At 39.0% G+C, this 24,786-nt stretch overlaps 2 protein-coding genes and 1 non-coding gene across 3 annotated transcripts; 1 reads left to right on the top strand and 2 right to left on the bottom strand.

The window, feature by feature from the left end:
- Positions 1-4,454: 4,454 nt before the first annotated feature.
- LOC138904420 (uncharacterized) lies at positions 4,455-5,438 on the bottom strand. The gene is made up of 2 exons (XM_070192918.1): positions 5,136-5,438; positions 4,455-5,033 (listed from the first exon to the last, which is right to left on the bottom strand). The coding sequence occupies exons 1-2, from the start codon at positions 5,436-5,438 to the stop codon at positions 4,455-4,457; spliced, it is 882 nt and encodes a 293-aa protein (XP_070049019.1).
- A 4,568-nt stretch (positions 5,439-10,006) lies between these two features.
- On the top strand, positions 10,007-10,420 carry LOC138904421 (uncharacterized). Its single transcript, XM_070192920.1, has one exon. The coding sequence runs from the start codon at positions 10,007-10,009 to the stop codon at positions 10,418-10,420; it is 414 nt and encodes a 137-aa protein (XP_070049021.1).
- Positions 10,421-13,631: 3,211 nt separating this feature from the next.
- TRNAL-AAG (transfer RNA leucine (anticodon AAG)) lies at positions 13,632-13,712 on the bottom strand. Its single transcript has one exon. It is a non-coding gene; the product is annotated as a tRNA-Leu (tRNA).
- Between the last annotated feature and the right edge of the window lie 11,074 nt (positions 13,713-24,786).

Here is a 24,786-nt window from a genome sequence, read left to right on the forward strand (position 1 = left end):
GAGTCCGGTTTCGGCCTAACCGGCTAAGCCATCTCAAGTGAGACATATCCATATCCACAATGTAAATCAATAATTCCAACACAAATGCCACCATGTGTACAACATGGCATCCGATCTCGGCCCGATCGGCTAAGCCATCTCACTTGAGACATAACCTCTTTCAATTATTCACTAAATTTATATTTCTTTCCCATCTTTCGTTACATGGCACAAACAGCCTCATTTATTAAGTAGTCCTTGGCACTTGGGAACATTTTACAATTCAAGTCTTTTTCCTTTTTATCCGTTCAAATAACATTATCACATAAGGCATTGCACACATAAGGGAAGGAGCTTGGAAATAACATAATTACATTCTCAAATAGCATGATGACATGGTAACCAGCTAAAACAATTAGGGAACATGAATCTTTCAATCCAACACACTAAGGCAAATAATTCTAGTACGATCAAGTTAGAACTTACACCCATCATTCGGACACCAGGAGTTCGATTCTAGGAAGAAGAGAGTTAGCCATACATACCTCAATTGCGCTTCTTTAGACTCTACAATTATCTGAAACACTTAGCAACCACAATCTATTTTAGCAATATACAAATTGAACCCATAATTAGAAAAACGTTCATAGTTCTAGCTCACTTTTTCCCCACACTCTTTATCACACATGTATGCAAGATAAACCACCCTCATACCCATGAAGTATCACCCTAGTACCCAATTATAGCTATGTTTGAAATTAAGAGCTGGGGTGATAAAGACCTTTTAGGGTGAAGAATTTTGGTGCTCTACTTGAATATTCCCAAGGCTTTGAGTGATGGTTGAAGATCAATTTGATAAAAAATTAGGCCTTCCCTCTAGAACCCTCCCTCTCACTCTAGAAATATCAGAAATGAGCTTCAAAATAGACTAAAGGGGTGTTTAAACGGAATAAGGGTCGGGTTTTAAATTAAGAAAAATGGTGCCCCGACATAGGTCTGCGGTCGCATATGTGACCGCATAATGGTTATGCGGTCCGCAAAGTGATCGCAGAAATGGCCCTCGAGGGCCTAAACTTTCAGCTCAGGTATGCGACCAGTATGCGGTCCGCATACTTGTTCTGCGATCGCATAATTCACCGCAAAACTCCCTCCGCAGAAACCCAGGAGGAATTATGCGACCGATATACGGTCTGCATATCGATTATGATGTCCGCATATCGATTATGCGGTCCGCATATCGATTATGCGGTCGCATAATCGACCGCAAAACTGACCTCAAATTGGCCAAACTTACTGCTTCACTCTGCGGCCATTATACGGTCCGCAGAGTGATTATGCGGCCTCATAATGGGCCGCAGAAACGCTTTCTTCTGTGAAACATTTTCCTCTAAGTCCGTAGGGTAATGTTCAGTCCAAAAAAGTCCGAACATAGTAACGCAGGAATCTATCTTGGCACCACGAAACCCCCGAGTTTTTGGTTAAAATTTTTACAAGTCTTTACATTCTCCCCCACTTAAGATCATTCGTCCTCGAATGAGGATCAAGGTTCACTTAATACAGCTTCAGTTATGCCACATACCAGCAGCCCCAAATTTTCCTAACTTCCTAATTTTCTGAAAATTTCGCTAGAGTTTCCTTTGTATTTAGGCCTATCCACCTGTCAGAGAGCCCCTGAAGCACACCTTAGCAACATATATAGAATTAAATGATACAACAAAATGGAAAATAACACCAACCGAAACCTCATGAGGGACATATAGCTAGAAAGGGGTGTCTTTATATTAGCCGAACAAGTGATACAAACTTTAGGGGAAACAACTTCATAGAACTATTACATGGCTGTTCAAACAAATGGGGGTACTTTTCTTTCATTTCATTCTCGGTTTCCCAAGTAGCTTCTTCGACTTATTGGTTTCGCCATAACACCTTCACGGATGCATTTTCTTTGTTTTTCAACATTCGGACCTGCCTATCAAGAATAGCAACCGAAATTTCTTCATATGACAATTCTTCACTAACTTCGATGGTCTCAACCGGCACAATAGCGGACGGATCTCCAACTACCTTCTTCAACATGGACACATGGAATACCAGGTGTACTAATAACATCTCAGGTGGTAGTTCAAGCTTGTACGCCACCTGACCTATCCTTTGAATGATTCTATACGGCCCGACATACCTTGGACTTAATTTCCCTTTCTTTCCAAACCGCATGATCCCCTTCATGGAAGATACCTTCAAGAACACCCAATCATCTTCTTTGAACTCTAAGTCTCTGCGATGAACATCCGAGTAGGATTTTTGACGACTCTGAGCAGTTTTCAACCGCTCTTTTATGATCTTAACCTTTTCCATAGCCTGATGCACAAGGTCTGGTCCTATTAGTTCAGCTTCTCCAACCTCAAACCACCTAATCGGCGATTCATCTTCTACCATACAAGGCCTCAAACGGCGCCATCTGAATACTGGCATGGAAGCTGTTGTTATAAGCAAATTCTATGAGCGGCAAATGATCATCCCAGCTACCCTTGAAGTCAAGCACACACGCATGCAACATGTCCTCAAGCGTCTGAATAGTCCGCTCTGCTTGCCCGTCAGTCTGTGGATGGAAAGCCGTGCTAAGATTTACCTGCGTACCCAAACCTTGCTGAAACGTCTTCCAGAAATTAGCTGTGAATTGGGCCCCTCAATCGAAAATGATGGAAACTGGAGTGCCATGAAGCCTGACTATTTCCTTAATATACAATTGAGCATATTGTTCCGCAGTGTCGGTGGATTTAACCGGCAAAAAGTGAGCTGATTTTGTGAGTCGATCCACGATCACCCAAATTGAGTCAAACTTACGTGGAGTGCACGGTAACCCTACCACAAAATCCATGTTGATCATTTCCCATTTCCACATTGAAATTTCTATACTCTGAGCTAACCCACCGGGCCTTTGATGCTCGGCCTTCACTTGTTGACAGTTTGAACATTTTGCCACAAAGTCCGCCACACCCCTCTTCATGTCATTCCACCAGTAAACTTTCTTGAGATCATGATACATTTTTGTAGAGCCTGGGTGCACGGAATATCTAGAAGTATGCGCTTCTGCCATGATTCTTTCCCGAAGACCATCTACATTTGGAACACATAGTCGTCCTTGGTACCGTAATGTACCATCATCCATGCCAAGAGAAAAGGACGTAGTCTTATGTTTATGAATCCCTTCCTTCAGTTGCAACACTACTGGATCACTGTATTGCTTCTCCTTGACCTCCGTCACAAGCGATGATTCCGCCCTATTTCGCACAATCACTCCCCCTTCACTAGAGTCCGTACGACGAACTCCCAAACTGGATAACTGGTGAACCTCCCGGGCCAAGGGCCTTTGACATGCCTCTAAGTGAGCCAAACTACCCATAGATTTCTGACTAAGAGCATCCGCCACCACATTAGCCTTCCCCGGATGATACAAAATGTCGATGTCATAATATTTGAGCAACTCAAGCCACCTTCTCTGCCTTAAGTTCAATTCCTTCTGCTTGAAAATGTATTGGAAACTTTTGTGGTCCGTGAATACATCTACATGGACTCCATACAAATAATGACGCCAAAGTTTTAATGCAAAAACCACCGCCGCAAGCTCTAAGTCATGAGTTGGATAGTTCTTTTCATGATTCTTAAGTTGCCTTGAAGCATATGCTATAACCTTACCATGTTGCATTAATACACACCCAAGACCGATCCTTGAAGCATCAAAATACACCACAAACCCCTCAGTACCCTCTGGTAGGGTCAATACCGACGCCGAAGTCAATCTTGATTTCAATTCCTGAAAGCTCCTTTCACAAGCATCAGACCACTGGAACTTAACCGCCTTCTGCGTCAATTTAGTCAATAGAGAGGCAAGAGTGGAGAACCCCTCCACGAACCTCCTATAATACCCGGACAAACCCAAGAAACTGCGAATCTCTGTTGGAGTAGTAGGTCTAGGCCAATCCTTCACCGCCGCAATCTTTTGAGGATCAACCTTAATTCCTTCTCCAGAGACGACATGACCCAGGAATGTAACATATTCAAGCCAAAATTCACATTTCTAGAACTTTGCATACAAGTGGTGGTGATGAAGAGTCTGCAGAACTGCCCTGAGGTGGTCGGCGTGATCCTCTCGACTTTGTGAATATACAAGGATGTCGTCAATGAATACTATCACAAAAGAGTCAAGAAACGTCCTGAAGCCTCGATTCATAAGATCCATGAAAGCTGCCGGGGCATTTGTTAGCCTGAAAGACATTACCAAAAATTCAAAGTGCCCATACCGGGTTCTGAAAGCTGCTTTCGGAATATCCTGCTCCCTTACCTTCAATTGATGGTACCCAGACCGCAAATCAATTTTGGAGAAGAACTTAGCACCTTGTAATTGGTCAAACAAATCATCTATTCTAGGCAATGGGTATTTGTTTTTGATTGTGACTTTGTTGAGTTGCCGATAATCAATACACATCTGCAGCGATCCATCTGACAAAGAGAACCGGTGTGCCCCAAGGCGACACACTCGGTCGGATGAAACCTTTCTCTAGCAAATCCCCCAGTTGTTCCTTTAGCTCTTTTAATTCTGCCGACGCCATTCTATAAAGTGGAATGGATATAGGCTCCGTGCCTGGTATCATATCAATCCCAAAATCAATCTCCCTGTCTGGAGGTACTCCAGGGAGCTCATCCGGAAAGATATCGGGGAAATCATTCACAATTGGTGCAGATTGAAGGGTAGGCACCTCAATAGTGGTGTCCGTCACTCGGACCAAATGATAAATATACCCCTTCCTGATCATCTTTGTGGCCTTAAGGTAGGAAATAAACCTACCTTTCGGCATAACATTATTCCCTTCCCACTCAACAGTTGGCTCATTAGGAAACCCAAGCCTCATAATTCTGGTCCGACAGTCAAGTTTGGAAAAACATGAATAGAGCCAATATATTCCCATTATTACATCAAAATCAATCATCCCTAGTTCAATAAGATCGGCCATGGTATCCCGAGCACGCATCGTGACAACACAATCCCTATAAATCTGTGCGGCCATAATAGACTCGCCAACCGGAGTAGATACAGAGAACAACTCATGAAGCTGTTCTGGTTCTATCCCGAAGCTCGTAGCAACATAAGGAGTAACATAGGACAAAGAAGATCCAGGATCAATAAGGGCATACACATTAGGAGATTGAAAAGTCAATATACCTGTGATGATAGCTGGGGAAGCCTCGACACTCTGTCGACCACTTATAGCATAGAATCTGTTGGGTTCTCCCAAACTCTGTGCACCACCCGTAGCTGTACCACACCCTGTAGGTGCTGAAGAGCCTCGAGCTGGAGGGTGTGCTAAAGATGTGGCAGCTGTAGGACTGGATGACTGAGTTGTGCCCCTGCCTGCACCTTGACGGGATGCACGACACTCTTTTTGAATATGGTCTCTCATTCCGTATCCGTAACATACTGGCATGTCCAGGTAGCAGACTCCCGAATGTATCCTCCCACACTTAGGGCATAGGGCCCTCTGCTGCTGCTAGAATCTCCCTCCTGATCGGCCCTGATGGTGGGACCCCCTACTGCCCTAACCGGGCCTAAAGCGACTCCCCTACTGCTGGCCATGCCCTGATGGCGGGGCACTAGCTGAAGACTGAGCATAAGACTGGGATGGCCCTGATGATCCTCCCCGAAATGCTGATCTCCCATCTCCGAATGAATCCCCAAGGTTGCCCGCTGATCGGGCCCTACTACTACTTTCCCGTTCTATCCCAAGCTTTAACTTTCGAGCCTTCGTAGCTTGGAAAAATGCCATCATCCTTCCATAGTTCATGTTAAAATTTAGAGCAGCTGTGGCAGCCTCATTAATAACCAAAGGGCTAAGGCCCTGCACAAATCGACACACTCTTACCTCCATCGTCGGCATCATATGAATAGCATACTTTGACAGGCACACGAACTCCATGTGATACTCCTACACATTCTTACTACCCAGTTTAAGGGTCTCAAACTCCATAGCATGGTCTGCCTTAGTCTCGGTAGGAAAGAAATGGTCTATGAAAGCATCCGCGAACTTACTCCATCTCGCCGGAGGTCTCCCCTCCTCACGGGAATCTTCCCACATCTCAAACCAGGAATATGCCACCCCTTTCAGATGATAAGAGGCCAACTCTACTCCTTCTACTTTAATAGCACGCATAACTCGGAGAGTCTTATGTATCTTATCAATGAAATCCTGAGGGTCTGCCCCGGGATCAGTACCTATGAACAATGGAGGGTCTAACTGAAGGAACCTGTTTACCCTGGAACTAGAAGAATCCTCTTGCGAGCTAAATAAGGTGGGTGCAACATTTGACCTCTGGGCCTGAGAAGCTACTAACTGAGTCTGCATCTAAATAGCTCCCCTAAGATCCCCATCAGAAATATCGGGACCTGGAGCTGGGGCTGGAGGTGGAACAGGTATATCGACGGGAGGGATTGTGGCACCCTCCGCGGGTGTAGGAACTGGGGTAGTCTGTTCTGGAGTAGACGAATCAGGAAATGTGATAGTAGGGGGATTATCCTCACCCGCATTATCAAATAAGGGATCAACATCCACTCCTGGTATGGCATTGGCTTCTTGGCCAATTCTCGTTCTCTTCTTAGGTGCCATTTACTGAAAGTTAGAACAATGCACGAGTTAGGGGAAAACAACCTCATGTTCCGCTCTATCGCACGATATAGAACAACAATGAAGGGTATCATTCTTAAATGTCCAAGTAGCCCCCTAATTATAGTTGTGGTCGACAACACACCGATAAGAAGGGCTCTACTAGACACGGCTCTGAGGCATCCTAGGACACTTTAAAACCTTAGGCTCTGATACCAAGTTTGTCATGCCCCAACCTCGGGGAGCACGACCGGCGCTCAACTGAGTAAACCCGGTCGAGCAAGCCTATTAAACCTTTACTACCCGACTTATTCATAATCCAAAAAGGGATTGCATCACCATTTGTAAAATGGGGGGGATCAGTTATATAACTATATAAACGTTGCTAGTTCATATTTCCTTATATACATTATGCCATAGTTGAGTTCCCAAAATACAACTCAATCCAACGACCACCCCAACATACATACATGACCCACATAAACGTCTACGGAGCCTCTAAGAGTACAAAAGAGCAACATGACAATGCCGGCAATAAGGCCCCGGCTATACCTCAAAATATGAAAACTTATACAAAAGAAGGACTACATAACCCCTGGGAGAAATGGGGCTCACCAAGATTGCTGTGAGGAGAAAAAAAGAGCATCACCTATCTGCGATCGACACTATCTGCGATGGAACCACCTACATCCATTCAAAGATGTAGCGCCCTCGGCAAAAGGGACGTTAATACTGTCGAATAGTACTAGTATGTAAGGCAAACACAAATCTTAGTAGAATAAACAGTGAAACAAAGAGAAGGCAGTCATAAAAATCTATAAGAGTTTCATAGAAATAAAAGAAAACACCAAGTAAGGGTCACATAGTTTCCAATTCAATCTTTCCATCTTTTTAGATTAATAATCTTTAGTGCCAAAGCCACAACTCACAATGCCACCGTGTTTTTACACGGAGTCTGGTCTCGGCCCGACCGGCTAAGCCATCTCAAGGAGACATATCCATATTCACAATGTAAATCAATAATTCCAACACAAATGCCACCATGTGTACAGCATGGCGTCCGATCTCGGCCCGATCGGCTAAGCCATCTCACTTGAGACATAACCTCTTTCAATTGTTCACTAAATTTACATTTCTTTCCCATCTTTCATTACATGGCACAAACATCCTCATTTATTAAGTAGTTCTTGGCACTTGGGAACATTTTATAATTCAAGTCTTTTCCCTTTTTATCCGTTCAAATAACATCATCACATAAGGCATTGCACACATAAGGGAAGGAGCTTGGAAACAACATAATTACGTTCTCAAATAGTATGATGACATGGTAACCATCTAAAATAATTAGGGAACATGAATCTTTCAATCCAACACACTAAGGCAAACAATTCTAGTATGATCAAGTTAGAACTTACACCCATCATTCGGACACCAGGAGTTCGATTCTAGGAAGAAGAGAGTTATCCATACATACCTCAATTGCGCTTCTTTAGACTCTACAATTATCCGGAACCCTTAGCAACCACAATCTATTTTAGCAATATACAAATTAAACCCAGAATTAGAAAAATATTCATAGTTCTAGCTCACGTTTTCCCCACACTCTTTATCACATATGCATGCAAGATAAACCACCCCCATACCCATGAGGTATCACCCTAGTACCCCATTATAACTATGTTTGAAATTAAGAGCTGGGGTGATGAAGTCTTACCTTTTAGGGTGAAACATTTTGGTGCTCTATTTAAATATTTCCAAGACTTTGAGTGATGGTTGAAGATCAATTTGATGAAAAATAAGGACCTCCCTCTAGAACCCTCTCTCTCAGTCTAGAAATATCAGAAATAAGCTTCAAAATAGACTAAAGGGGTGTTTTAACGGAATGGGGGTCGGGTATTAAATTAAGAAAAATGGTGCCCCGACACATGTCTGTGGTCGCATATGCGACCGTATAATGGTTATGTGGTCCACAAAGTGACCGTAGAAATGGCCCTCAGGGGCCTAAACTTTCGGCTCAGGTATGCGACCAGTATGCGGTCTGTATACTTATTCTGCGTTCGCATAATGCACCGCAAAACTCTCTCCGCAGAAACTCAAGAGGAATTATGCGACCGATATGCGGTCTGCATATCGATTATGCGGTCGCATAATCGACTGCAAAACTGACCTCAAATTGGCCAAACTTACTGCTTCACTTTGCGGCCATTATGCGGTCCGCGGAGTGATTATGAGGCCGCATAATGGGCCGCAGAAATACTTTCTTCTGCAAAATATTTTTCTCTAAGTTCGTAGGGTATTGTTCAGTCAGAACATAGTAATGCAGGAATTTATCTTAGCACCACGAAACCCCCGAGTTTTTGGTTAAAAGTTTTACAGGTCCTTACAATTTCCTAGCCCTATTTTGTATTTTTCCCATCAAATATCTGTTTAATTTTTGTTTTCTTTTGTTCTATTTAGTTAATCAAATATATGTTCCATCTTATTCTATTTGGTTGTATATCACAATATTGTTCAATTTTAGACTTTTAATCTGTGATGTCTAATTGAAGAAAAGCAACAGTTTAGACTTTAGAGCACACAAGGTTTGATGGAACTTAAAGCAACAAAAGTTAGTTAATCAAATATCTGTTTCGTCTTATTCAAATCCTATGTTGTTGCCTGCCGTAAGTTAATCAAATACATCGGCATCATCATTGAAGGAAGAAATCTATTCTTTACTTCCAGAGCACTCACTAAGTCCATCTAAAATACGTGGACAAGGTTATGATGGGGCTAGTAACATAAGGGGAGAGATAAATGGTCTTAAGACTTTGATTATGAAAGATAGTCCATCGGCATATTATATTCATTACTTTTCTCATCAATTACAATTAACACTTGTAGCTATTGCTAAAAAGCATTTGGATGTTGAAGATTTCTTTTGTCATGTTACTAATGTGTTGAATGTTATTGGAGGATCTTTTAAGCATAGAGATTCGCTTCGTCTTCTTCAAGCTGAAAAGTTGGAGTAATTACTTGAGTCCGGTGAAATTCATACTGGACAAGGATTAAATCAAAAACGGGGAATTCAAAGACTAGGTGATACTCGTTGGGGATCACATTTCAAAATATTAGATAATTTTATTATTCTTTTCTCATCTATTATTCGTGTGCTTGAAGTGATTAAACATGAAGGTTCTACCTCAAATGATAGAAATCAAGCTAAGTATCTTCTGAGTGATATTAAAACATTCAAATTTATTTTTATGCTACACTTGATGTTGAAAGTGTTGGCATTGTCAAATGAGTTGAGCAAGACCTTACAAAAAAGGGATCAAGATATTGTTAATATTGTGAAGTTTCTTAACATTACAAAGAAAAGATTATAAGATATGAGAGAAAGTGAATGGGAATCTTTGTTGGAGTGTGCTTCCTCATTTTGTGCTATGCATGATATTTTGATTCCCAAGATGGATGAGTTTTATTTTCCCAAAAAGTCAAAGAGGAAGTCTTCTAATGTTTGTTATTCACACCACTTGCGTGTTGAAATATTTTGTGTTGTGATTGAGGTGAAACTTCAAGAGCTTAATGACTGGTTTGATGTAGTGAATAGTAATTTGCTTCTCGGGAATACTAGCTTAAATCCAGTCAATTCTTTTGCTAATTATGATAAAGGTAGAATAATGACTTTAGCAAAGTATTATCCAAATGAGTTTGATGAAGTACGGATTCGGGATTTGAGTTATCAACTCGATACTTTCATAATTCATATGCGAGGTGGTAATGCCAAGTTCTCCAAATTGTAAGGAATTAGTACTTTGGCAAAAGTATTGGTTGAGGCAAATCTTGTGGAGACTTATTCATAAATTTACTTACTTTTGAAGTTGACTCTAATTTTACATGTTGCTACCACAATTGTGGAGAGAGCATTTTTATCCATGAAGCAAATAAAGAATGATGAGCGAAATAACATGGGTGATCAATATTTAAATGATTGTTTAGTTTGTTATATAGAGCGGGATGTATTACAAATGTAGGTACTGATGTTGTTATTGACCGTTTTCAGAATATGAAAACTCGTCGAGGACAATTGTAAAGGTATGATGTATATTTATGATATTAGTATTTTTGGAAATTTTATGCTTTGCGCCAAGTATTCATAGTTATTCCATTTGTTTTTCTATTGGTTTGTCTATATAAATTGAAAAATAAGTATCAAAATACATGAGATAGAAGTAAACAAGACAATGAAGTGTAATTGCTGAATAAGTTTGTGTACAAAGATCAAATTATATTGGAAAGAAAATATGTACAAGACATGATGGAGAGTGAAAGATGGCAGTAAAATACATGAACCAATACAAGTAACATTTGCCTTAAAATCATTGGGTAAGGTCACTAAGTAAGGAGTGAGAAGAGGAGTCAGATTAGAAAGATTTTTTTTATTGGAAGTCATATGATCAGTAGTTCAACTATCTATAATCCATACATCTCTACTTACACTAGATAACATGCAAGTGTGAGAATCATCATCAGTATAAACAGGCAAGGAAAGAAAACTACCAGCAAAGTTAGCAGATCCCATCAGATTGGATTGAGGCTCAAAAGCAGGACTGATTTGAGTTTGTTGTAGCAGAGACATGAGTTGAGAGAACTGTTGTTGACTCAAACCAGGTATAGAGGAGACCCTATCATCAGTCATAGCAGCAAGTCCAACAAAAGGAGCAGTGTGAGGTTGAGTTGAGACATAGCTTCCTATACATGGTTGAAATTGAGTGGATTCAGCAGATACTGTTGCAGCTAACCTCTTTCCCTTGTTGAACTTAAAATTATGTGGGTACCCATGGAGTTTCTAGCACTTCTTAATTAGGTGTCCAGGTTTTTTATAATACTTACAAAACATGTTTCCCCTCGAGTGATCACAATCTATCTTTTGATTGTATTGTTTGGGAGGAAATTGCTTGATATTCACATTAGTATTGAAAGATGCAGATTCTGTTGTTAACTATGGGTTGAATTGAACCTGTCTTTGACTCTCATCCTGAAGGAGGATATTGTAAGCACTATCTAGTGAAGGAGGAGGATGCATCATCGGTAAGTTACTCCTTACACCCACATACACCTCATTTAACCTATAAGAAATTGGTGTAGCTTATCCTCTTCTTCATCTATTTGAATATCAAGTTTTGCAACACAAGTACAAGAATTTTCATGATTTTTGCGCATTGTTCCCAATTCATCCCAGAGCTTTTTTAGTTTGTTAAAATATGAAGCAACATCAAGGGAACCTTGATGAGTAGAAACCAATTCCCTTTTTATCTCAAAAATTTTGGTTCCATTCACTGTCACGTACCTACGTTCTAACTGCTTCCAAATACTTTCAGCTAACTCTGAGTATTGTACACTTTCAACAATGGTTGTTGAAAGAGAGCTAGTTAACCCGGAAATAACCATGTTGTTGCACCTATCCCATTAACGAATCATCGTAAGATTCTCACCAAACATTGGCTTAAGACAGGATCCATCCACAAAACCTATTTTATTCTTAGCTGACAAAGAAACTATCATACTCTTTTTCCATCTACCATAACCAGACCCATTAAATGGAGTACTAACCAAACAGGTTCCGGGAATATCAGATGAATGAATGAAAAGGGGGCTAGACGGGTCTAGCGTGTATACAGTAGTCTTACTAGTACAAGCAGCAAAAGGAGCTTTAGAATTCACCATATTAACACAAAATTGTGCACACAAGCAAGTCAATTAGACAGATTGAACATGCAATTTCAAAAAAATAAAATTAGGTTTACCGACTTTCCTCACTAAACTGAAAAATAGCAGAATCTTTGTGAAAAAAATCAATCAGCTGCCCCAAACTCAGAAAAATCCATGACAAATAGTAGAAACACCATAGAAAAACAAGGAAAACCAAGTCTGCCTCCAAAAATCACCAAATATAAAATAGAAAGGATAAAACGAAAGACTCCGAATCAACTCACGAGGTTAGGATCGATCGAGAGAGTGTGCTTAGAGTAATCACAATCCCGCTCTGATACCATGTTAAGATTTGTAGATCGAACAAAAGTGGAAAAGATCAGATTTATGGTTCACGTAATTGGACATGTTTGCAGAGAGAAGGTTCGAGAGAATTTCTTATTATCTACTGTAAAAACTTGATACAAAATACCCAAGTCTCACTTATTATAGTGGGCGAGATTGGAAAATACAAAATAAGAGAGAAAAAGAAAAATGAGCCGGATCGGCTAATAAATACAACTGGCCCAAATGCCTAACACAACTATTAGTTAGCGCAAATCAGATAACTCCAACAAATTTCGATGTTGAGAAATGGGGTCTGTAATGAGAAATAGTCAGGAGGGTCACCAACTACAGCTGATATATAATCAACCAAATTTTTTTCTTATTGTCATATGTTCGACTAATGTTGGGAAAAAAGGGACAAGAGAAATGCGAACCAATAATAGAAAAAGTAGGTCATGAGCAGTTAAATATTGAGCACATTGAAGATATTTATGATGTGTACGTCGCGTGAAGCCATTCTATGCTAAAGCTGATACCAACATCTCATTTTGGCCCCTGAAACCATTTTTATGTCCAGTTTATGCTGAAATTGGTCCTAAATTGGGTAAACTTGTAAATTTTTATGTAATACGAATATAACTTCAATATTGACCTCAAAATTCGGTATATATGCAAATCTCCCAACCTTAGCTCTTCTCAATTCCAGGTAACACCTAGTCCAACTCCTGCTCTGGGCTGGATTGTGCATTGGGTAGATCTTCAACGATAAGACTGTTGGCTGCTAAGTAGGTTGATTTCATGGCCTTTCAAGATGAAAATAATGCCTTAGACTTGCAATTGCAATTGGATTGGACGAAAGGATTTACAGATTAGTTTGAAACAAGAGGGGAAAAATAGTTATATGAGGTTGATGGCTGCTAATCATGTAAGCAAAAATGGAACACATTATATAAGAGCACCAAAAAATAAATATACTGTTGAGAGTGGGATTTGAACCCACGCCCTTTCGGACCAGAACCTTAATCTGGCGCCTTAGACCAACTCGGCCATCTCAACTTGTTGTCTTGATTTCCTCGCAGTCCATACTACAACAAGGAGAATCCTCACGTTTGCAAAGTGTTTTTAGCCCGATCTTAGTGACCTTCTCTTGTGTATAATTTAATTTCCAACATTTCTAGCATAGAAGCTACGAGACGAAGTCAAAATCTTACCACAATTTATCTTCATTTTTCTGTCTAGAATATTCATTATCCATGAATTTAACACCTACTTAGGCTTGGTGGCAATGATTTTGTCCAAAAAGATGGTCCATCTATCATTTCTGTTCTTCCTTGTTTTCCGAAAATTGCATTTCTTTTTGTAATTACATTCGCCCTATAACATGATTACTAAAATGACAGGCGTAAATCTATTAACTTTTATCTTGAATCTATCTCAGTGTTTTAGCATGTTTTAACTCTTAAGTTATCCAAAGTTGGAAGTTGATTGCATACAAAAGTATAAAATTACCTTGTTATTATACAAAGATATCGAAAACCCCGAATACAATGACACAACAATTATTTAATAACTAGTCGTGATTATGAACTCCAAACAAAATATTATCACCTTAAAATCATATGCTCCTCAATCCCAAACACTACTAGAAATCCGATAAAAACCGACCAAAAAAATCGACCAACGTTGGTCGGTAAAGGCCAAAAACCGACCAAAACACGACCATTTACGTGTGGACGGTATTTTTGTGGTCGGAAAGGCATATCGACCAAAGTTGATCGAAAATTACCGACCTACTTTGGTCGGTCAATTAAATTCAAAAAAAAAATATTGCAAAAAAACCCGACCAAAGTTGGTCGGTTTTTCCGACCAACGTTGGTCGGTATTTTAATTATGTAATAAAAAGATTCACTATCTGGGAATCGAACCGGGGTCTGTACTGTGGCAGGATACTATTCTACCACTAGACCATTGGTACATTTTTATTTTAAGATTGTCTTTTATTTGATTTATACTCTTTAATTGTATTTTCGCACGAAAATAACTGACCAAAGTTGGTCGGTTTTATTAAAAAGTAAAATTACCGACCAAAGTTGGTCGGTTTTTTTAAATGACCGGCCGAATTAACCGATCAATTTTGGTCAGTTTTTTTAATATTAAATTTTATTTATTTTAATTAAAAAACCGACCAAAGTTGGTCGGTTTCTTAAAAAATAAATTTCGCGGGACTCAAAAATAGTTTCCCGCATTTTTGCGCCAAAGAAAACCGACCAAAGTTTGTCGATTTCATAAAAAAAAATTAAAAAATAAAATATTTTGAAAAACGACCAACTTTGGTCGATTTTTTGGTCGGTTTTTTGACCGACCAAAGTTGGTCGGTCGACCTTGATCGGTTTTTACCGAATTTCTAATAGTGAAATTGTTTGATGCAGTTCGGACAGTCAAGCTAATTCTTCTTTGACTACGATTTTTCATATATTTTTTAAATAGTATTATTAATTATTGTGATTTATAATACTTTTAAGCAATTTTTAAATATATAATTTTATTTTAAAAAACTTAAAAGATTTAAGTCCGAATTCATAATCAAAATTAAAAAGTTTAACTCTCGAAATATGAACTGTATCAAACAAATTGAGACCGAGGAAATACTAAAATAATAGTATTCGTACTTTGAAAAAAAGATCTTTAGTTTAAGACATGAAAGAAGCTTCCAAATGACTACTAATTACATTTATTGTAGTATCTATCGAGAATTTTATTCGTTTGTCATGTTATGACTTATGACTACTTTTTTCATAATATTCTAAAAGTCTACAGGGAATTATATGCATGCATGTGTTGCGAAAAGAAAGTTGATACGGTACGTCTAATCTCTTTAATTTCCAAAGCATTAATTTCTTACATTCACACGCAAGAAAATTCTTTCATCCATTTAACTAGCTAGAACTAGCATGATTCGTGTATTTTTCCATGTTGAAGTTTCTAGAGCACAGTAAGAAACAAATTCGTATTTCCATTTTCCACAAATATAATAAAGCTCTTCAATTGTATTTTCTTTTGTTTTTTCCTTTTCTTTCTATTAATTGACGTGGGGCTAAATCATTAAAAATGTTGGCTTTTGACTTGGGAAATATTTCCAAAGTGGATGAGGAAAAAATGCTTCATTTTGTGAATATTCATGGATCCGAGGAAGCACAAGTGAAAATAACAAGGAGAAGAAAAAAGAAAACAAAGCAAGAGAAGCTTCTGTATGGGTCAAATTTTGTATTTAGAATATTTGAGCCAAGATAGTAATAAGGGAAGAGTTCCCAAGTCGTCGTTCGTCTAAATGGCCCAAGAAGCAGCGAAGTCTGTGGTCGAAGAGTCAACGAGAGTCGTAGTCGAGGTGTCAACAAGGGTCGAGGTCGATGTCGAGTACTATTGACAGAGCTGTAACGGTTAGTTTTCAAGATAGGATATTAAAGAGAATATTCTAATGGATATTCTCTACACTTGTACCATTAGGATTTCTTAGGAACATGTCCCATATAAATAGGAAAAGAGACAATGATATGGGACATGTGATATTCATTTGTAAAGAACACACTTTGACTTACAGATTCGGCTCTCACTTATTAAGACACAAACATCACTTTTTCACTGAGATTCTTGTCCATACTTTTCCATCAAATCCGAGAATAACTCGAATATTCAAGAGTTTGTCTATCATTCATCATTGTTAGGAGGAACATCCACTTATTCCTTCTATTCTTGGATGACCAATTCACCCTATTTACTTAAATGCAATTTATTGCTGTTCTTTATCATTAAATGTTATTTCCTTACATCTAGTTTCTAGAGTATTTATTGCATGTTAATGCCATTATTCGGCCAGATCTACGTAATATCTGTTACTTCTTTAAAAACTCCGTCTAGGGATATTATTGTTAACTAAGATTAACCCTTATTTCTATAAATTTAATTATTTGAACCAAGATCTATATTTTTTGGTCGAACGGGGCTTTTGACTTAGGGAAATATTTCCAAAGTGGATGAGGTAAAAAATGCTTCATTCTGTGAATACCCCAGTCATGGATCCGAGGAAGCACAAGTGAAAATAACAAGGAGAAGAAAAAAGAAAACAAAGCAAGAGAAGCCTTCTAGTTAAGCAAATTTTTGGACACCAATTTGATTGAAACTTGAAAAAAATGAGTTTTTGAAGATGAGATGAAAAATAATTTTGAAAGTTTAAATTGTGTTTGAACATGCATTTTACATGAAAAAATTTTGATGTTTTGTGAGTAGAAAGCTTGAAAAACTTGAAAAACTAGTCTCTAAGTACTTTTTGAAACTTGAAAAATTCTTCAAAAAAAAACTGCCCAAAAATTGGTCACTTTTTTATAATGAAACAACGTTTTAAATATATATTTTTTTAAAAGTAAAAAAAAAAAAAAAAGTATGGCCAGACGGGAGCTAAATCCTCTTACTTGATATCACTTTTGAAAAGATGGACTACAATTTTCTTTATGGGAGATCGCTATCCATCACATAATTAATCAGATGTATATTTAAATTATTTTTCTTGTACAAATTAAATAGAGTCAAATTTTAGATAAGTTTCGATATCAGATAGTGTTATGTTCAAATTGAATGTCATATTTTATCTTCGGTAGGATCTTTCGATGCCTCTTTCAAAGCCATCTATTCGTTTCTACTACTCAATTTCATTGCCTATAATTAATTTAAAATACCAAGAATACCAAGAATACAAAGAATACTGAAAAAGAAGTAAATCTTGATTTTAGAGAAAGTTGACTACTTAGACTTCATTATTAACACTTGTTAGGTAAATTAGGAGTCCACCAAACTGTATAGAGAACCTGATTCTCTATCAATTCCCATAGAACACGGCGATAAGTAAATAACACAAGATATTTACGTAAAAAATTCTCAACTCATGGGATTAAAAATCACGAACTACACTGGTAGGATTTCAACTTCATTGACTGAGCAAACTTTATATTATAATCTATTATAATTTAAGAATTAAACTCTTAATCTCTCACATACTCACAATGCCTATATTGCGAGCCTCTTTGTAATAATCCTATTACAAAACTAACCACTTGACTAACTCTAGTCAAAATAACCATACAGTTTATGGTTATCCTACGAAATGCTTCTAAAAAGCTGAGTAGGAATTACAAGTGAATAACATGAACAAATACACAACAATACTAAAGGACACACAATGTAACCAATGTTGGGATCTTGTCCTTTGTTATGTTGTTATTTTGTTCTTCAATGCCTTGGGAGAGTCAAGGCGACTACACACTTGAGAGTAAATGATATTTAGGTTTTGCAAGTGTATGTAATCCCTTGCCTCATATTCGTAATATATAAGTGAGGTCATCAAAGATAATGCAAGGGAGTGTCCGGTACACAGCATGCTTCAACAATGCTGATGTACTGTTGCGTGTGCAGTACAACAACTTTAACACATGTAAGAGTTGACTTGTACTGTGACCGTATAAACTGATATTTATTTATTCCCTCTACTGTTCCCTTATCTGATTTCATTGAGACTTGTACCACACATTTGACTTGTTGCTCTGAACGCGGAGGAACCAATTGTATCAAGTTCCCTATATGGTTCTCTTATAAAGTTTGTTAAATCATCAAAACAAAAGATAAATAACTTATCAATTTTTCCCTTTTTGATGATGACAAACTAAGAATCTGAAAACCTATTTCCTCCCCCCCCCCCTCAATTTTCTTCCCCTTTTTAGCATCATAAAAAATGAGACAAGCAAATGCAAAAACAAGTCCAGCAGAATTAACGCATGCCACTTGCGTGCACACAACATAGCTAAAGACAAAACACAAGAGTATAACATGCATTTAAAGGAACGATGATGCTCATTAATTTGAAGGAAAAAGAACCATTGTAGCAATACCAACATTACAAAACATACATAAGTCAAACTGAACTAGAGTACCACAGTCAAAAGGGATGGATAAAAAAAAGACACTGTAAAATTAAGCAGAGGCTGGCAAAGGGACAAAATAGGGAACACTGGATGAGAAAGGGAATTACTAAGGAGCAAGGGCCTTGAGGAGACTATCAATGCGAGCATTAGCAGCCCTTTGATCGTTGATCAACTGCTCTTTCAAGTTCTCCACCCGTTTCCTCAACTCTGTATTTTCAGCCTTCAAGCGGACAACTTCTGCTCCCTGAGCACTACTGGAACCAAGTTCCTTGCTGGCATGTCTGAACTTAGACTCAAGAATGGCATTCTGGGTCTTCAACTTCCTGATTTCCTCATTAGCAGCATTTTGAGCATCGATAAATTGAGAGATTGTGGAACTACTGCCTATACCTCTTTTTTCTACACACCCGCATTACTCCAAGGTGGTTATTGAGAAAATTTATTTATGAGTTCCCACAGCTGCTCTCCCAAAGGGGACCGCAAATCGTTCAAAGACTTTTGTGAGCAGGAACCCATATGGCAACCCAAGATTTCTATCCATGAAGTCTGCCACTTTCTTCATGTGTTCAATCAAAATTCCAAGTAAATTGATGGGAGTGTAGGCGTCTAGTGCCTCCAAAAGAACCAGGTCCTTTATAGAGGCAATGGATCTCCTTTCATCTCTTGGGAGCAAGACCTTGTTCACCAACTCAAACAATAGTTGGTATTCTAGAAGCAATGCCTTCTTGTGCACTCGTTCCCCTTGTTGAACAACTTGAGGCTTGAGGATTATCTTCCTAAACTCTGGGGAATATGTTCCCTCCGCAGTTGAGAGCCCTTCAGTAGGCACCCCAAGAATTTCTCCAAGCACAACCTCATCCATCGCGAAATCTATCCCATTGATCTTCAAATAGATTGTATCACTCTCTACTATAATCAAGTCAGCATAAAAATTGCGAACCTCCTTCTCATACACTTTTGGACTCTGAATTGTAAAGAAATGAGCCCACTTGTGGAAGTCACAGATTTCTACCAATTGCCTCATTCCAGCCTGATCAAGAATGTCAGTATCAAAAACTCTACCCCACAGAACTTTTTTACTTTTTTAATTTATCTTTCCTTTCAAGCTCAGACACATCTACTCTTGCCTTCTTTGAGGAACTAGGTTCCTCACTGTTGCTTGGCCTCTTTCTGAGAGGCTTCTTTTTCTCAACAATTTTCTCCTTCTCAACTGACTTCTCCTTCTCAACTCTTTCTTCACTACCAACTTCAGTATCCTTTGCATATAGGACCTTCTTTTGTTTTACAGAAACATTGTTCTTAGATGCTTTCCTAACAAGAGGAGCAAGTTCCTGATTCGTCTCCTCATCCTTAACTTCCACAATATTTTTCGGAAGCATATCCTCCTCGTCAACTAGTCTACTTTTCATAAGCCTTCTCCTTTTCCTTTTCTCCTTATTCTCTATTAATGCACTCGCGAGAGAAACCTTTTTTGCTGCCTAGTGGTGGGTCGTTTAGGAACAGACTCTTATGTGACTGTCCCACCACTCCTAGCAGCAATAAAGTGGGTTACAGATAGATTTTTGAAGTCCTCCTCACTATGATCAGCATCTCCTTCGGACACCGACTTTATCTCAGGGTACACAACCTCTAAAGGGGCTGCAACAAGGTGAAGGGAAGAGGTAGGGTCGGTACTACCCATGGGCTGTGTAGTAGAGCTTGGAGTTTTATACCAAGTAGGAGCTGAGAACTCCTCTTGGGCAGAGGGACCAAGTCCCTCTGTAAGATCCCATGTAGTACTGACCGGTACCTGGTCACTTTGAGGCACCTGGTCCCCATTCCCTCGTTTTTCCCCATGAGTCCCAGTACCCACATCACCAGATAAAGAATCCCCAACAAGACTTTCCTCAACAACAACAGATAAACAAATTTGATCTATCTCACCCCCAATAACCATCAATGCAATACCAGTAGAAGAGGGTGGAACATTACCTGATGATGACAAGGCATTCAGATCAAACCCCTGAGCAATTGGGGTTTCAAAGACACCAGATACTGATGCACCACCACCCTGACCAGTAACAGTCATTTTGTCCACAAGTTCTTCCGCAACACGTTGACTGGAGACTTCTACACCTTCATCTCATTCCACTATTTCTTCTGTAGTTTGGAGAAAGCGAGAGGTAGACGTTGGTCCTTTTGATTCCACTTTCTATGTGGCAGCAGATGGTGAGGGAGAGACAACAAAAGTTTTAGGATTTTGGCTTTTTCGGTTGCGATGGGTACCAGAACTGGATGGCGTTATTAAGTATGATTTTAACCTATTATTTGCTCTCTTTTACTTGTATTTTAGGCCAAAATTGCTTGAAGGTATTCCCGAAAACTAATAAAATATGCTTGCTTGCAGGAATTGTTCAAAATGAGCCAAAGGAATCAAAATCAATTCACAACGGAGTCAAAAGTTGAACAAAAACCAAGGGTGGGCAAAGAGGTCTGAAGCGCGGACCGCACAAATATTGTGCGGCCGCGAAAGCTATGACGCGACCGCGATCAAAATTATGCGGTCCGCAAGAGGGAGATCCAGAGAGTATGATTTTGGGCTAAGTGATGAGCGTGGACCGCACCAGAAATATGCGGCTGCGATTGAAATTATGCGGACCGCAATGACTGGGATTCAGAGAGCTCACAACTTGAGCAAAAGAGAGAAGTGCGGACCGCACTAGAATTATGCGGCCATGGAAGTCCCTTGCGCGGCCACGATTAAAATTATGCGGTCCGCAAGATGAAGAATCAGAGAGTTAATTTCAAGCCAAACTCAAGAACGTGGACCGCATCACTTTTATGTGGCCACATAATCTGGAACGCGGCCGCTCTTAGAATTACGCGGTCCGAGAAAGTTCAGCTCAACCCAGATCCAAAAGAGAAGAACGCGGCCCGCATCAGAATTATGCGACCGCAAAAGCAAGAGTGCGGCCGCACTCAGAATTACACGGCCGCACAACCTCCGCAGGGGCATTTTTGTCCGATATTTTCATCTTAGTATAAATAGAACTTTTTATCATTTTTAGGGTATGTCAGTTTATGTTATGTTTTGTAGATGGCTGACTTTTCTGTTTTTGGATATTTTGTAGTAGATTCACTTTTTAACATTAGATTTTCATTCCATAAATTAATATCATGAATTTTATCTTCATTTCATCTTTAATTATGTTATTTCCATGAGTAGCTAAACCCATAGCTAGGGTTGTGACCCAACCCTAGTGTGGGTATTTAATAGGTAATTGATTTTAGGGCTTGAATGTGAATGTGTTAGTGATATTCAGCCTAGTTCTTGCTAGAACTCAAGAATTAATGGTTGCAAACATTGATTCATGCATTATGACTTAGTCTCTATTTGAGAAAGAGGGACTAAGTCTAGGAAAACTAGGCTAACAATGAATTGGGGTGAACTGAAAAAATTGATAGCCCCAATAAAAGGGTTGAACCTAGAGATTGTAACACCTAACTTGAGCTAATATCACTTGATTTGCATGAATGCCCATTTGGTCTTGAAAAAGCCAAATTGGGAAAAATCACTCAAACTACCGAGAGGTATAGAGTGAGTACCCGGGTGTGATTGCTATATTACAATACCAACTAATCAAGCTTGCCCTAGATTTTTCTACCTGTTAGATATCCACCTAGGTATAAGTCACTACCCTAGTCTCTTTAAACATTTGAAAAACAATAACAAAAATATTGTCCTTAATTGCAATCTTTAGAGTAAAGTTGAAGTAGAAAAACCAATCAAATTTGTGGAAGTGCAATTAAAGCCAAAACTTGTAATTAACTTAGATATACACCTAATCCTATATTCTAACTCCCTGTGGATTCGATCCCGACCTTTGTTGGGTTTATTATTGCATCGACCGCATCGCTACTCAATTGTGGTGTAGTTTTGGCACAGATCAGGCATAGGGGAGGAGACTGTGGATGGTGGTTGTTTGGAAATTAGGGCTTCAGTGGGTGAAGATTGGGGTTCCAATCTGGATGGCTGTGCTTCATGAGATGAAGACACAGCAGGGACTTCGGATTTTGGTGAAGACATGTCGATTTTTAGGGAATGAAGACACAAGAAGAGGGTTTTTGGAGAAGAGGAGTGTTTGATGTAGATAGTTATGAGAGAGAGACTACCTTTTTAGGATATTTAGAGGGACGAATTACAATTAGGCATGATTAATGATCTGGTTAGACGGGTCAGTTTGTAACGGGTGTGTCATTTGTGCTTAAAAGATATGGGAAAAGGCGAAGGCAATTAATGACGGGGCACACTAGCAGTTCAAAAATGCATATGTGTAGGAGAACTACTAACCTGAGTCATGGGAACCAGGTTCCCTGATAAATTTTGAAAATAAGAGCATAATCCTTCCAAAAATATGCAATGTCATTAACTACTTGTTTGTCCTGTAGTTTCCATATGTGTTTACCTGCAACAATATAGAATTGAGTTAGAAATTGCCAGAAAATATGTTTTAGTAATTCACCTTACCATCCTTTCATAGCCAATCATCGAGGAACCAGGTTCTCAGTTCAACTTGATCAACCCCAACTCCAGTCGGTTTCTTTCAAAATGCTCTCTTATTAGTACTTTGGTGAAGATATCTACTACATGGTCCTCTATTTTGCAAAACTTCATACAGATGAGTCTTTTTTCAACATTGTCCCTTAGGAAATGATGTCGCATATCAATATGCTTTGTCCTCTTATGTTGAACTGGGTTCTTTGCCAAATTAAGAGCACTTGTGTTATCATACAAAAGTGGCACACAATTAGAGAATACACCAAAGTCTTCTAGTTGTTGCTTGATCCACAACAGTTGGGCACAACAGGAGGCAACTGCCACATATTCAGCTTCTGCAGTAGAGAGGGCCACATAGTTCTATTTCTTTGTACCCCATGAAATCAAACATGACCCCAGAAAATATATCATTCCAGATGTACTCTTTCTATCCACCAGATTACCAGCATAATAATACCCAATTAAGTCAAAATTATTTTTTGAGGGATAATAGAGGACCAGGTCCTGCAATCCTTTGAGATACCTCAGAATTCTCTTAGCAGCTTTCAAATGAGATTATTTAGGACTTGACTGGAATCTAGCACATAATCCAACACTTAACACAATGTCAGGTCTGTTGGCTGCTGGGTACAAGAGTAATCCAATGATACCATGATATATAGTTTCATTTACAGGGGAACCAGGTTCGTCCATGTCTAGATGAGTGGCAGTAGCAATGAGAGTATCAATGGTTTTTGAGATTTCCATCTCAAATCTTTTCAGAAGCTCTTTAATTTACTTACGTTGACTTATCATAGTTCCTTTAGAAGTTTTCTTTACTTGTAGCCCAAGGAAGAAGTTTAGTTCCCCCATCATACTCATCTCTAACTCACTTCCCATAAGCTTTGCAAACTCCTCACACAAAGTATCATTTGTTGCACCAAAGATGATGTCATCAATAGGTTCCTCTCTCGTTTTTTTCAGAAAAAGAGTGTTGTCAATTTTTTCTCTAGTGAAGCCATTCTCCAGAAGGAACCTGGACAATCTTTCATACCACGCACGAGGGCCCTGCTTTAATCCATATAAAGCCTTGTCAATTTTGAAGACATATTCAGGATATTCATGGCATTCAAAACCAACTGGTTATTTGACAAAGACTTCCTCCTTCAAATATCCATTCAGAAATGCACTCTTAACATCCATTTAGGACAATTTGAATTCCATATGAGATGCAAAAGCAATGAGAATTCTGATGGCTTCCATTCTTACAACTGGAGAAAAAGTTCCATCATAGTCAATTCCTTCTTCTTCTTGATTATAGCCTTGGACCACCAGCCTGGCTTTATTTTTTTGTTGTATAGCCAAAATCATCAAGCTTCTTTCTGAATAACCACCTAGTTTCAATAACTATGCTATTTGAGGGTCGAGGAACCATGTGCCACACTTTGTTCCTCTCAAATTGATAGAGCTCCTCTTGCATAGCAGTAATCCAGTCAGCATCTTTTAATACTTCCTCGATATTTTTAAGCTCAATTTGAGACAAGAAAGCTGAGAAAATAAATATGTTTCTTACCTTGGATCTAGTCTGAATCCCTAAATCCAAAAGAGTGATTACATTTTGAAGAGGATGTGAGCTTTTGTGCTT

This window comes from Nicotiana tomentosiformis, chromosome 2, assembly GCF_000390325.3.
Source record: "Nicotiana tomentosiformis chromosome 2, ASM39032v3, whole genome shotgun sequence".
In the NCBI taxonomy this organism is placed as follows: domain Eukaryota; kingdom Viridiplantae; phylum Streptophyta; class Magnoliopsida; order Solanales; family Solanaceae; genus Nicotiana; species Nicotiana tomentosiformis.